At 34.9% G+C, this 14,161-nt stretch overlaps 2 protein-coding genes across 2 annotated transcripts; both read left to right on the top strand.

The window, feature by feature from the left end:
• The first annotated feature begins 455 nt into the window (after positions 1–455).
• On the top strand, positions 456–7,018 carry LOC133309785 (ABC transporter G family member 25). The gene is made up of 3 exons (XM_061510607.1): positions 456–742; positions 901–1,750; positions 5,667–7,018. The coding sequence occupies exons 1-3, from the start codon at positions 587–589 to the stop codon at positions 6,683–6,685; spliced, it is 2,025 nt and encodes a 674-aa protein (XP_061366591.1). The 5' UTR covers positions 456–586; the 3' UTR covers positions 6,686–7,018.
• Positions 7,019–11,013: 3,995 nt separating this feature from the next.
• Positions 11,014–11,646, top strand: LOC133309813 (uncharacterized). Its single transcript, XM_061510641.1, has one exon. It carries the CDS (start codon positions 11,020–11,022, stop codon positions 11,644–11,646), a length of 627 nt encoding a protein of 208 aa, XP_061366625.1. The 5' UTR covers positions 11,014–11,019.
• The last annotated feature ends 2,515 nt before the right edge of the window (positions 11,647–14,161 follow it).

Raw genomic sequence — 14,161 nt, 5'->3', positions numbered from 1 at the left:
TAATGAAGTACCTCTGCCATAACTATATATATATATTTTTTGGATACTGCCATAATTAACTATATTTAAAAGTTAAATATTTAAAAGTTAAAACTACTAATTTTTACCATTAACTATTGATTGAGAAATGCGAAGCTACTCAATATATTTTGTCTAAATAAAGAAAAATAAAAATCCAACTTAAACTTTGCGTATCTTATTCATTTTATTTTTCTTTCTTATTTGAAATACAAAAAACTAGAAAAAGAAAGAAAGAAAAAGGTGGTAAGGAAAAGAAAGTGGACACTTTCCATGAACCATTTCAGTAGCTGCCCACTGCTCATATATGATTGCCACGTAGCAACCCCAACTCAGTAGTTCCACTTTGACGTGGCAGTGCAATGGGTCCTGATCCCTCCATAAATACCCCATTGTATTCTTATCCCTTGTTCCTCTCACTTCATAATTCACTTCTAACACTTCCTCTCTTCTCTTTGTCAAACCCCCTCCTATCATCATTTCCTAACTTTCCATACTTTCTCCTCTTTTTTTGTCTCCTAACTAAGAGAGGAAAAAAAAAAAAAAAAAACACCTAGGAAAAATAATAATGCCAACACCAACACCAACACCTGCAGCAGCGTTTGGTGGTGTAGAAACTCCAAATGGAAACTCATCCCACGCTCATGCACCTCCCAAACACACCCCTCAAGAATCGCGTGACCTCGCTCCTTTCTTGTCTTGCTCTTACCCAATCACGCTTAAGGTATTTATTATTAATCATATAACTAACAAAACGCATTGATATTTATTTCACTGAGTCATGAGTTTGACTCGGTTGACCATATTACTATCTAGTTTTTTTTTTGGGAAAAAATTAACTAAATTGAAGTTTAAAATATTTTTATGTTTCATGCAACGCAGTTCATGGAAGTGGGATACCGATTGAAGATAGAGAACAAACAAGGCAGAGGAGGGTGTATCAATAGATTGTTTTCGACGCACGAATCATCACCGTCTGATCAAAGATCAACGGTGGAAGCGCCGAAAGAGCGAACCATTTTGAACGGCGTAACAGGGATAGCGTACCCAGGGGAAATCCTAGCCATCCTGGGCCCATCTGGGAGCGGAAAATCCACGCTCCTAAACGCGCTTGCAGGGAGGCTCCATGGAAACGGCCTCACCGGAACAATCCTCGCCAACTCCTCCAAACTCAACAAACTGGTTCTCCGTCGAACCGGGTTCGTGACACAGGACGACGTCCTCTACCCTCACCTAACGGTTCGCGAGACTCTCGTCTTCTGCTCCATGCTTCGCCTCCCGAGGACGCTGCCGCGCGCGGCAAAGATCGCGGCGGCGGAGTCGGCGATAGCGGAGCTTGGGCTAGGGAAGTGCGAGGACACTATCATCGGTAACACCTTCATCCGCGGCGTGTCCGGCGGGGAACGGAAGCGCGTGAGCATCGCGCACGAGATGCTGGTGGATCCGGCGCTGCTTATTTTAGACGAGCCTACCTCCGGTCTTGACTCCACGGCGGCGCACCGCCTGGTGGTGACGCTGGGGTCGCTGGCGAAGAAAGGGAAGACGGTGGTTACGTCGTTGCACCAACCATCGAGCCGCGTGTACCAGATGTTCGACAAAGTGCTCGTGCTGTCGGAAGGACAGTGCTTATACTTCGGCAAAGGAAACGACGCCATGCGCTACTTCGAGTCGGTTGGGTTCGCGCCGTCTTTTCCGGTAAACCCGGCGGATTTTCTGCTCGATCTCGCTAACGGTACGTCAACTTTCGTATTTCTGTTAGAAATTACTGTTAACTTGTTATAACTACTTTTCATATGCGGTAATAATTTTTTATTGAATTTTTTTTTATTTAACACATAATTGGTGTGGGATATTAGTTAGTGTTAGGGGATATAATGAGAGGGAATATTGAGCAAGGAGTGTTTGTGAATTGTGATTGAGGTTGATATGTTCTGTCTTGTTGTGTTGTTTAAGATTTTGTAGTTAGGGTAATGGGGTTTACTGAATCTTTGCGTGTGTGTGGTCGTGTGGGGTAGAATTTTTAGAATATATATGAGCATGATGGTGATTTATGAAATATTAATAATGAACGTCATGAAAGGCATCAAGTTGGACAACACACTGTGGCAGGCATTATGTAGTGTAACTCTGCCATGATATTATGTTTTTGCAGCTGTGATCTTTGGGGTTTCTGACTTGGCATATACTTATTTCTAGAGGCGGTGAGGCTAGCTCACTTAGTTAGTTGAGATATGCTTGCAAGTTTTTAGTAAAGAATTTAAAATTCTCTGATCAAATATTTCTTTTTCATTTTTAATTTTTTTTACCTCCTTAACTTTCAAGATCCGTTAGGCACCAGTCTAATAATAGAATCTGTTTTCTATTTTTACTTTTGGTAGGGTCTAATAAAAATACCTTGTAATTCACATTTTTTAGTGTTTTTCTCCATGGGTTGCTCATTCCATTGGTATTGTGATAGTGGTGATGATGATGGGGGTTGATGATTGTATGTAAAGAATATATTTAATGAAAGTATATTTAGGGTATGAGCGAGGCCAGAAAGATAAAGGTTTCTGAGCTTGAGTGGGAAAAATCGATCGGATGGATACGTAATGGGTTTTGATTTTCGCATCAATAGGAATTCTTTGTTTAAACAATTCCTTGATGCTTACCACGTGTCCTCTTTTTTTGGAGCTGTCTGCTATAGGCTTTAGGCTCTGCTTTTTCTTGCCTCTATTATATAGCCAGTTAATTTTTCTTTTTCCAGGGCCAACCTGATTTGACTCCTTATGCTTCTAGTTTTTTTTCTCTCTTTTCATCACCCCCGCCCAAATTTAGTACCACTGCCTCCTCCAATGAGGCATGGATTTTAAATTTTTTTAGTTAAGCATGGGATTTTTTCCTTGAAGCTAACTAAGCACTTTGATAAGAAAATTCAAGTCCACATTTACCAGATATTTTGAAATTAAGCTAGAAACTTCACGCTTTAAGATTTTTAAATAATGGATTATGAAGGACAAATATATCTTCCTGGGAAGGCTAAGCTTTTAAGACAATTTTTTGGAAACACAGAAGGATGGCTTAAGAAACTAAAGAAAGTAATGTGGGTGCCAATTTCCCATCAAATTCGGTTTGGTGCCAATTTTAATGTGGGTCCGGATATATTCCAAAAGTAGAAGAAAAACAATAGAGACGCATATCATACACTCATGCTGGCATGGCCCCTTATTATTACTACTAGAAGCATCAACCATATCTTTTTCAACAGGAATAACTTGATCTAATATCCTTTGGAGAGGATAACATCAGAATAAAAAAAAAACTTTTGTTGTGATGTCGAAAATAGGCATTTGGATTGACTTATTATTTTGTAGTTGGGAAAGGAGGCGAACACAAGTCATTTAAGCTTGCACGAAGGCAATACTTTAATTGTTATAATGCAACCTCTTGGTGCAGATATTGGCACATATTGTTATCACAATTTATGAACCGCACTCTGTTTTCAAATTTATACCGGATTATTTTGCATGTTTCTCTTTGCTTTTATTTTGTATTCTTTCATTTTGTTGAAGAATTTTTTTGAGTTAACGTTTTTCTTTCTCCATTTCATTTTTTATTTGTCAAGTTCATGCATAACAAAGAATGTTATACTGGCTGTGTAAGATATGTGCTTAGTAGAAACTCTCTGAACTATTTACACTTAGCGTTTGTTGAAGGATTGGTGTAGTCAGATTAGACTAGTTATCGTTGAAAACGCCTGGATGGCATGGGGACCAAAGCTACTTTATAGTCAAAAGAGAATGTGCCTATGGTATAAAGTTGGAAATGCTAAAGTAGTGGACCGGAGTCTTAAGTTGTAGATTACTGGTCTTTCTGTATGTGTTAGTGTTTGCTTCTTTTGGAATAGATTGGTTGGTGATATCACTAAGCACAGTCTAGAATTAATTAATCCAAGAAAAACTGTATGGTAAGTGCTCTTTGACTAAGTATTTTTATCTTATATGAGGTTCAACATCTTTGGCACTGAAAGATTATTAGGGATATGTGCCTCTCTTGACCTTTTTCGTTGATCATTGGGACCATGATGATCATGTGGATATTAAGGTGGTAGAGGTGATGACGGCATTGATAGCGTGAGAAACCATAAATCTGCTGTGAAAAGGGGGTGGGGGGAAATGTCAAAAGCAATTGGGAAAAGTGGCACACTGAATCACTGTCTGCCGTTATTGAATAGTGATAAAATCATAACCATTTACCCAGTAAGTTGTTGTATTGTATTCTATGGGGAGGTTAAGTTTTTAGGTGTATGAGGTTTAAAGTTGGGTTTTGGGTCATACGCAACATCTTTGTTTTCCAATGATGTTTGGTTTGTCCTACACAATTGTGTACCTAGGTTGATAAAATTTTCCTTAGAAAGGTTACTCTTACACCTCAATTTTTACATTCATGCTCTATATGATCTTTCTTTTAAAAAGATTTTTTTTCCGCATAAAACGGTATAATAAATGTAAAAAAGTGAAGTAAAAGAATAATAATGTTGAACTTACGTAGAAAGTATTTTTGACCAACACAAGAACATGATCTTGGGGGCTGTTCCTTATTCATCATTACACTTGGAAACTTGACCTTCACTTCTTTTACAATGATCTGGCCAATTTTGGAGATGATTCCCTTTTCTCGTTAACTTTGCTTCTTTTTCTCTTTTCCTCCAACTTTTTTAGAATCTCTATCTTAGGATCTGTTAATTAAAGAGCTACACGTGTTGGGCTGCTTTACATCCTTATAAACATTTCTCCCACAAAAGTGAAGTCTGATGGCAGAAAAGTAAATAGCTATATTGATATTATATAATTGAAAGTGGGAGCTGGTGGCCCAATCAACAGCGCCAGCAACAATATTAGTGGAGACTCACCGTAACACGGGAACACCAAGATAAGTCAGCTGTCATAAGTTCCACTATCCTATTTAAGCATGTTTATTCCCCTAATTGACCCCATTAGAACAATCAAGTACTGTTTCAATTAATTTAAACACATTTTTATCCCTTGTTCGACCTATCATATACTTTATTTAGCTTCAATATTTTCATTGGAAAAGGTTCGGCTATTTAAATGCTATGATTTACAATATATGGTTCCATAGGGCCTCGCCATGATGTTACAGCTATCACTTTCTATAGTTTATTCGGTTGTATATTATTGATTTTTAGATAAGGATTTTTCCTAGAAAGCTTCAATCTATCTCCTCTGGTTTTTCTGTTAATAATCTATCTCTCTCTCTCTCTCTCTCTCTATATATATATATATATATATATATATATATATATATATATATATATATGCTGGGGTCCCTTATCTCTTTTATCCTAAAGTTGAAAATTGAATAATCTATACTTCTTGCCAACTAAAAGCAAAATAAAGGTTAACTACGAAATATGAAGCCCTCTTGTTTTTTCAAACTGAATGTGATTCTTGAGTTTTTCCTAGTTATTTTGCATCGTCTTTTGTCATTTTGATTGGACTTCCTCAGATTCATTTATTGGACAACTTAGTTTATTCATGATGAAATACAACTACATAATTGAAGTGCAACAAGAATGAACTTTTTATTGTTTGAAGGAAAAAGAATCGTCAATTGATATTAATCAAGCTTGGCCTTGAATTCTGTAGGTGTTTGCCATGTTGATGGTCTAAGTGAAAGAGATAGGCCAGCCATAAAGCAAAACCTAGTTCATTCATACAACACAGTACTTGCTCCCAAGGTAAAAGCTTCCTGCATGGACACTGTCAGTTTTCCTACAAGGAACACTCACCTTTTGAGAAGCAACTCTTCCAAAGAACGTAGATATACTGACAGGGTTAACTTCTTAGATTGGTTCAACCAATTCAGTATTCTGCTCCAGAGAAGCCTCAAAGAAAGAAAGCATGAATCCTTTAACACTCTGAGAGTCTTTCAAGTTATTGCTGCTGCACTATTAGCTGGTCTAATGTGGTGGCACTCAGACTATAGGAATATTCAAGATAGGCTTGGCCTACTCTTCTTCATTTCCATCTTTTGGGGAGTCTTCCCGTCTTTCAACTCTGTCTTTGCATTCCCTCAAGAACGTGCCATCTTTATGAAAGAGAGAGCTTCTGGTATGTATACACTGTCGTCCTATTTTATGGCTCGAATTGTTGGAGACCTGCCCATGGAGCTTATCCTTCCCACAGTTTTCCTCATTGTTACATATTGGATGGGTGGATTAAAGCCTGATTTGTGGGCTTTTCTCTTGACTTTGTTGGTTGTTCTTGGATACGTGCTTGTGTCACAGGGTCTTGGCCTTGCTTTAGGTGCAGCAATAATGGATGCAAAACAAGCTTCCACAGTTGCAGCTGTGACAATGCTAGCATTTGTCTTAACAGGTGGATACTATGTCCATAAGGTGCCATCTTGTATGGCTTGGATCAAATATATATCCACAACCTTTTACAGTTATAGATTGCTGACTAGAATCCAGTATGGGGATGGAAAGAAAATATCATATCTGTTGGGTTGCTATCATGGTGATAGTGATAGGGCTAGCTGCAAGTTTGTTGAAGAAGATGTGGTGGGGCAAATCGGCACTGTGGGAAGCATTGGGGTGTTATTTTTCATGTTTGTGTTTTACAGATTATTGGCCTACCTTGCCTTGATGCGCATCAAGAGTTGAAATTTCTGCATTGCATAGTTCTTTTGGAAACTATGCTATTAAACTTTATGTTTTGAATGACACGGATGGAAGAAAAGGGATGGATCAATTTGTGGGCTCCTAGTGCAACAGCCACAACCTTTACACTAGGCTAGACTGGCTAGTTGATTCGTACTAACTGTAATTGAAGAATGAGAGAATTTCTGGTGTAAAGTTAGAGAATTAACAATCAAATTCGAAGTGAAGAAACAATAGTTGTAGATTTGGATTTCACATTGATAAGTTTCATTAAGCTGTATTCAGAATGTTCAGGGAAGAAATAAAGCAATTTCTTCCACGTGGAAAATATAATATTTACGGTGTTAATTTATTATTTTTACGGTTCAAACTCTGCGATTTCTTTTTATTGGATAGATTATATATCTGCAATCGGTATTATCAGTCTATCAATTATTACTGTGAAGGAGATTGCTCACTTTAATGTCTATTTTTCATTTGTTTTTTAAATTATCATTAATAATAACTCATTTAATGATTTAAAGATAAAATTGTAAATATATTTATCAATCATTTAAAATTTTAAAGATAAACATAATGTTTACCAAAAAAAAAAAACATAAAAAAGATAAACTTATACATTTGTTTCACTCTTGAAATACGTGTAAGTTAAGAGTTATTCTCAGACCTTAAAAATTTTACAACTTATTTTTTCATCGTTGATTTTTCGTTAATCTAATGATTATAATTTATTGTAAATTAACAATTAATAATAAATGTGACCTAATAAATCATAACCGATCGATTGATGAAAATCAACGGTGAAAAAATAGGTTGTAAAACTTTTAAGTTGTAAAAATAATGCTCCTCATAGTAAACTTTAAATATTTTTCAGTTTCCCACTATATAACTATAATTTACTTCAAACAAGTTTTATGATTATTTATTTTTATTTTAATAAAATAAAAAATACAAAGTGACTAGCATATAATATATAGTTTGGCTCTTGTGTATAAGTTCAAAGAATGAGGGAGATGCATCACAGTATCACATCAGCAGGCAAAGTTTCATCTTGATTCGTTGAATTACACAGTGAAGCGTGTTTCTTATTATGACTACGTCCAGATTCGTGTCGTTTGTAAACAATGAAACTTGGAACTACTTAAATTGAGATATATAAAATTATTAATGTAACTTTACCCAACAGTTTAAGCTTTTGGGTTGAATTGATTCTTTAACATGGTATCAGAGTTTCGGTGTACTCGATCCTCACCTTAATGTAACCTCACCCAACAGCTTAAGCATTTGGGTTGAATTAGTTCTTTAACAACCTAAGACTTCCAATCATAGGAGAAATTCATAGCATGTCTTACCTTTTGACAATCATCAGTTCCTTGTTAACGTTATGGATGGTTGATCGCGTAAGCCATGTTCAGTACATCATTTTATCTCCCCGTGACGATGACAAGGAACTGATGGAAGAATTTATGGCTATGGCTATATGTGGTAGAATGGCATTTTGTAGATTTAGTGACAACATTCCAAGACCAGAAGAAATAGACGGTGACAATATGATTATCATCAAGATGCTACATTTTAGACAAATATTTAGTGCGTCAGATATATTCAATACGGTACATCTTTTTTCAAATTTAAAAAAAAAAATCATCATTTTTTAAAAATGATTTCCCGCCTCACTAAAAAAATTTCTTCTTTTGAAAAAAATATGTACCAAGTTGGATTTATCTTATGCATCGAAGATTTATTCCATTATATGATCCTTTTATTTCTATCGGTAGATTGCATATCAGACATTTGATTGAGTGATTTATTCTTGGCAGTAAGGCATTTGAAACAAGTAAGAAATTCTCCACAAGATGGGAGAACCATTGATATTAAAAAAATTAATATCAAAATAAATTTTGATAAAATGCAAACACATTGATAATAAATCACGAATTTAGTTGAATTTAATGATTTGATTATTTTCATGGATGATTTCTACTTACACTTTAAAATATCCGTCTTATTATGCCTCTCAATTCAAACACACGCATTTTATCCTCCCAAAAAAAATACTTACACTATTCTAGAAAAGGTACAGAAATCAAATGTAAATAAAAAAAATGTGTATCATTTTAAAGGATGTAAAGTTATGTCATTTTAAGTGAGAGAAGAGATAGATAAAGGAGAAGAGAGAGTCGCCAAAAAAATATAAAGGTGTGAGTCTCACTTTGTGAGGGTGAAATGATATAAGTTGTGTCATTTAAAAGGACAAATACTTTTCCCAAGGGATATTGATCCAATGATCCATGTGCCACAAAAAACCGACGGAAGATTTCAAATCATGACTTTATTTTAACGAGCAAGCTTTCTCAATTTTGTGGATTTAAGTATTTAACTCCGTGAAAAAAGACAATTCCATTATTAAATCCCCTTATCTTAAAAAGTGGGCTTGAACATCTTCTCAATTCAGAATTTGATCCATATGGGGACAAAGATTCCGAGGCTTGGGTCTGCTTTAAGCCCCATAGCTGAGGGAAGGAGCAACGTTTCAAAAGCCCATTGAACTCCACGGGTAGGCTACAATAATAAAATAAAATATGGGTTAAATATTTATGCTAGATTTTTTTTTTTCTGTCATACTTGTGAGTGGTTTCATTGTATTTTTCCCATAAAATATAAAGGAGCATTATTTTTACAACTTTTTTACTTACAATTTATTTTTTTATCGTTGATTACGTCAATTCAACAATTATGATTTATTGGATCACATTTATTTATTAATTAATTATTAATTTCTAATCAATTATAACCGTTAGATTGACAGAAATTAACGATAAAAAATAAATTGTAAAAATTTTAGGTTATTAGAATAACGTTCCTCTAAAATATATAGAATGAGTTAAGAATATTAAAATGATTTTTTTTTTTACTAATTCAATTTGTCCTAACTCAATATGGAATTAGACATGCTTGTAAGATTGAATATGTTCTAATTAACTATTTATTAGATGGAAGTTATAGTTGTTGTAATTTTTTTTATTTACCCATACTATCCCAAATATCATAATTTGATTTGAATCCAACTTATACCTGACACTGCCAAAGCAGGTTTTTGGCCTCACCAACATTTTAGGAAGACATTAAAATACTCAAACACTTGTCTCTTTGCTCAAAATTTATATTTTCTTGCTGGAACACCGGGTATTATTATAACAAGAAGTTTGGGTATTGTAATTCAACAAGAAAGATGAGGTTTGGGTCCATTTACTTCTAAGGAATTTGCATTTAGCTCATGCCTACCTATTCCATAGCCCACTCCCGTTTTAGTGATTAGCATCTTGTATTTGTATTGTTTCCTATGGGTCCAAACCACTATTCTATCAATAAATTCTCTACATAGTTAAATAAGGAAACATTTATAGGCTTTTGCTTCCCTTCTCAAAGAGTGATTTTTTACAATTAATTATTTTCATCAAAATTTTATTGACAGTCAAGTGTGAACAAAGCAAAAACTGTGCTTAAACTTGCTATCTTTCACTTCAAAGCAAAGATTTATTCTATCAAAGCAAAATTTTGTTCATCTTTCACTTCACATTCCAAAACTGTAACTCTAATTTTTATGCAACAAAAACTTAGGTTGGGAAGGTATCTACTATCTTGTTTAGAGTTAAGCGATCAAAAGCCACAGCCAGGGAATTGAAAAGTTACACTACACAAAATAAACCATTCATTTCAAAGGAATGTTTCTATACTTATGAGTCCCAAACTTTTGACACTACCTAGGGGACAAGCTGAAATTTCACAAAGGTAAATAAACTTGACCCTTGACATCTTTAAACATATGCAGCATTTATGGTTTGATGTGTATTTTTTGATGAAATTAATTGCTTATTCTTCCAAATGCACATAGAGACAGCTTTTATGCCCAAAAACCGATTTGATTAAAACCTGTACCTGCGTCTTTAGCAGCTGTAATTCCCCATGTTTGGCCTGCCACCTGTCCTAGGATTGCTTCTTAACCACTCCCTATAGTAGCCCCTCTAATTAAAACATAGCTTTATCACCTCCATCATTATTGATTTTCCCATTTTGTCCCCCTCATGAATGCTATGGGGTCCTTTTTGTTACTCAATAATATATATATATATATTTTTCTTTTACCTTCTTATCTCCCCATATTAAAATAAATAAACATCAACTCATAAAATATAGAATAGGACTTGAACTCTTGTCTTTCTTTATATGCCTATATAATAAAATGTGCAGGGTCCTAGAGGACAAAACTAAAGTGAACAACCACACAAAAATATACATAAACACTTCTCTCTCCTTTCTTCATAGCACTAACAACAATGGATACTTCAGCAGCAACTCTCAGTCAGCATGCCATGGATGTCCCAAAACAATGTGACACCTTCCCTGCCAGAAAGTACTTGTCTTCTCGCCGTACTCCTTCATTTTCATCCTCTTGTTCATCACTTTCACCCTCTTCTTCCTCCATTGAATCATTCTATTTTCATGATGATCCTTTGCTTAGTCCTGCTTCCCCTCTTAGATTCTCAGGAGTTCCATTTTCTTGGGAACGTTTACCTGGAATTCCCAAGAAGCAGAATTCCAAGAAGAAGCAGGAATCATCCATGAAACTACTTCCATTACCCCCTCCTACTACCTCACACTCTTCTAAAAAGCTCAGTCATGAAGAAACCAGGATTCGGAAGAAGAATTCAATGCAAACTAGTTTTCAAAGGGATCCTTTCTTTGCTGCACTGGTTGAATGCTCAAAGGATGATCATGAAGAAGAAACAAGTAGTAGCAGTTTCTTTAATGGAGCTAAGGTTACAAGGAGTATTAGTGATCGTTTTGGGTTTATTAGCCTTTCTGCTGCTTGCAAGAGAACTTGTGCTGTTTCTGAATCTATAGTTTACCTTCCAAGCTCAAGAAGAAGCAACTATGATCATGTAAGTCGCAGGTCCCTATGAGCTTTCTGTACTCAATAATGATGCCTAGCTGTCAATCTAATTGTGTTCATGTTATTATAAAGAGAGCTAGTCCCGTCATGATACTGATGCTCTCCGCTCGAACAGAATTACTTTCTGTAAAGAATATCTATGCTTTATAAAAAAAAATGGAAAAACCAAAAAAGATGTATTTTATTTTTTTAACTTTTTAAACCTTCATCTTTGTTTCATAGTTTCTAAAATATGGTATGTGAAGACAAATATGTCTTTGGAAACCTGAGTTATTGTAATATGTTAATACTAAGTATAGGAAGCAGTGCTTGTCTCCTTTTGTTCAGAGAACACCGATAACTGTTACTGTTTCTAATTTTTTATCAATATTTTTTTTGGTTTTTTTTGGCATTAAGCACCTAAATCTCTAAATACAATATAAGCTCTTTGCTGTTTTTCATGTGATAATATCACATTATGAGTGAAATTTACGTGATCCCACGTGGGAACAATACACAGGACCACGGTGGGAAGAGACTGCCAAATTATTGATTTGACTTTTCTATTTTCTATGTACATTTTTATTTGCAAGTGAATGTGATTCCCTAAGATTTTCAGTCCTGATGTAGATAAGAACTAACAAGTTGTTGAGCTACCTCCTCCTCTGTCTGTCAAACTCGCTCCCACACAACACAACTACATAAACACTACACAGATTAGAAAATTAGCATACCCAAAACAAAAACATAAAGCTTAGGCTACCCTCTAACTAAATCAACTTGATGGAGAGACAGTAAAATTAGTAGACCTTTTTTCACATCTTTTTTGAAGGTTAGTGGTGAACCAAATCATGACCCTTACATAATATCTCCCTCTTTTATATAGAATTTTTTTGGATATCAGTAGATCTTGAGTGAAACTTAACAAACTGAGTGTATCCTTTTTTTTGTGGGGCCCCCACAGTATAGGCTATAAACAGGAGTTAACTTTCTTCTTCCTTAAAATTATCTCTTTTCTAATGAGGTGAGATCTGAATTCAGGTCCTTAAAAGTTGGCATAACCTTTAGAAGATTTGACTTAGAATTTTAAGATATGGATGCTGAACTATGAGCTTTTTACCACTGTTCTGCCGAAATAGAAATAAGAGTAAATATTTTTTTTGGTCCTCCGCAAATTTTACGATGCCTGTTTTAGTCCTTAGCAAATAAAAAGGTCCATCGTGGTCCCTAAAAAATTCAAAATGGACCTATTTTAGTTCTTTTGAGGACTAATATAAGTCTTTTTTGAATTTGTGAGGGACCACGATTTTAACTAAATGGGTCTATTTTGAATTTTTTAAGGATCACAATAGACCTTTTTATTTGCTAGGAACTAAAGTGAGTATCGTAAAATTTGATGAGGATCAAAAAGATAAAGAAAGTATTTACTTTACAAATTTGTTTTGTACATACTACCGTACTACCAGTTTAATATTCACATGCTCTTCTCAGTCTGGTTTTCCATTTAGTGACATTTCCGTGTACTTGCTAAACAACCAAAAGTGGAAATTCGTTTTTCTATTTGGATTATTACGATGGTACTTGTATTGTACATTTAAAGCCTAAAATTACACATGGGAGTGACATACATGATACATGTATCTCTCTGGAGTAGAATGTATTTATTTTGCTATAAACCCATCTACACCAAGTTAAGTGAGTCATTATTATTCATTAATTGGAGTTCAATTATAGGTAGAAGCAAATTCATCTGATGCATTACTCCACTTCCCTTCCCTTAAGCTGGAGAAAAAAAAAAAAAAAAACTGTATAAAAAGATATACCATAAAAGACAAGTGAGGAAGGACCCAACTATCATCATAATTGATTTAGACAATCTTAGAACTCAAGTTATGTAAATGGGTCCATCTGGTTTTCCCCCCACATGGTTTTAGTACATTGAATGCATTTCTTATGGTAGATCTACTAGCTACTATTAAATCCATGGACATTGAAAGTAAAAAAACGTTATGTTAATGCTTGAAGTCTCTATGTTCGTGTAAAAGTCAAAGCCAAATACCCCTTTATCTTTGTTCACTTTGACTGTGCTGCATATGATGAAAGCTATGTGAGCATACACTTTTCTGTCATCTTTTATGGTAGTGGATTTGCTCAAAGTGTAGACCATATAATGAGCAAGAGGCCCAGCTGCCTTGTGATATAGCATTCTTCTATTTAGTGGTAGAGAAAGACCTACTTCAAGTCAATGAGACACTAAACTGGTAGGTTGATTTTTTTTTCTATTCAAAAGTGAGGTAAGCTATATTGTCACTGATGCAATTATTTAAAAGAAAATAATAATTCTACTTCATAATCAAATACACACCTACTTGGACAATTGGAACAATATTGTGGACAAAAGGTCACTAAACGGATGCTGCCCTAGGTGACTAAAGAAATTTAGTTTTTCAGTTTACATTGCACAAATATTCAAGTCAATGTAAGTATCAAGCAAAATGAGAATATCGTTTTAACTTTTAACAGCGACGTAATGTTATCTCCGTATT

This window comes from Gastrolobium bilobum, unplaced genomic scaffold (assembly GCF_033153095.1).
Source record: "Gastrolobium bilobum isolate Gb01-03AN ecotype WA unplaced genomic scaffold, APGP_CSIRO_Gbil_v1 utg5492, whole genome shotgun sequence".
Classification (NCBI taxonomy): domain Eukaryota; kingdom Viridiplantae; phylum Streptophyta; class Magnoliopsida; order Fabales; family Fabaceae; genus Gastrolobium; species Gastrolobium bilobum.
Note: the sequence above shows the minus strand (reverse complement) of the source record. Positions and strands in the feature narration are given on the sequence as shown.

Excerpts from the sequence above, each read along its gene's own strand:
- LOC133309785 (XM_061510607.1), top strand. The coding sequence starts at position 587 with ATGCCAACACCAACACCAACACCTGCAGCAGCGTTTGGTGGTGTAGAA. Across the intron at positions 743-900 it reads CTTACCCAATCACGCTTAAG|TTCATGGAAGTGGGATACCG; the intron begins GTATTTATTATT and ends CATGCAACGCAG. Across the intron at positions 1,751-5,666 it reads TCTGCTCGATCTCGCTAACG|GTGTTTGCCATGTTGATGGT; the intron begins GTACGTCAACTT and ends TGAATTCTGTAG.
- LOC133309813 (XM_061510641.1), top strand. The coding sequence starts at position 11,020 with ATGGATACTTCAGCAGCAACTCTCAGTCAGCATGCCATGGATGTCCCA.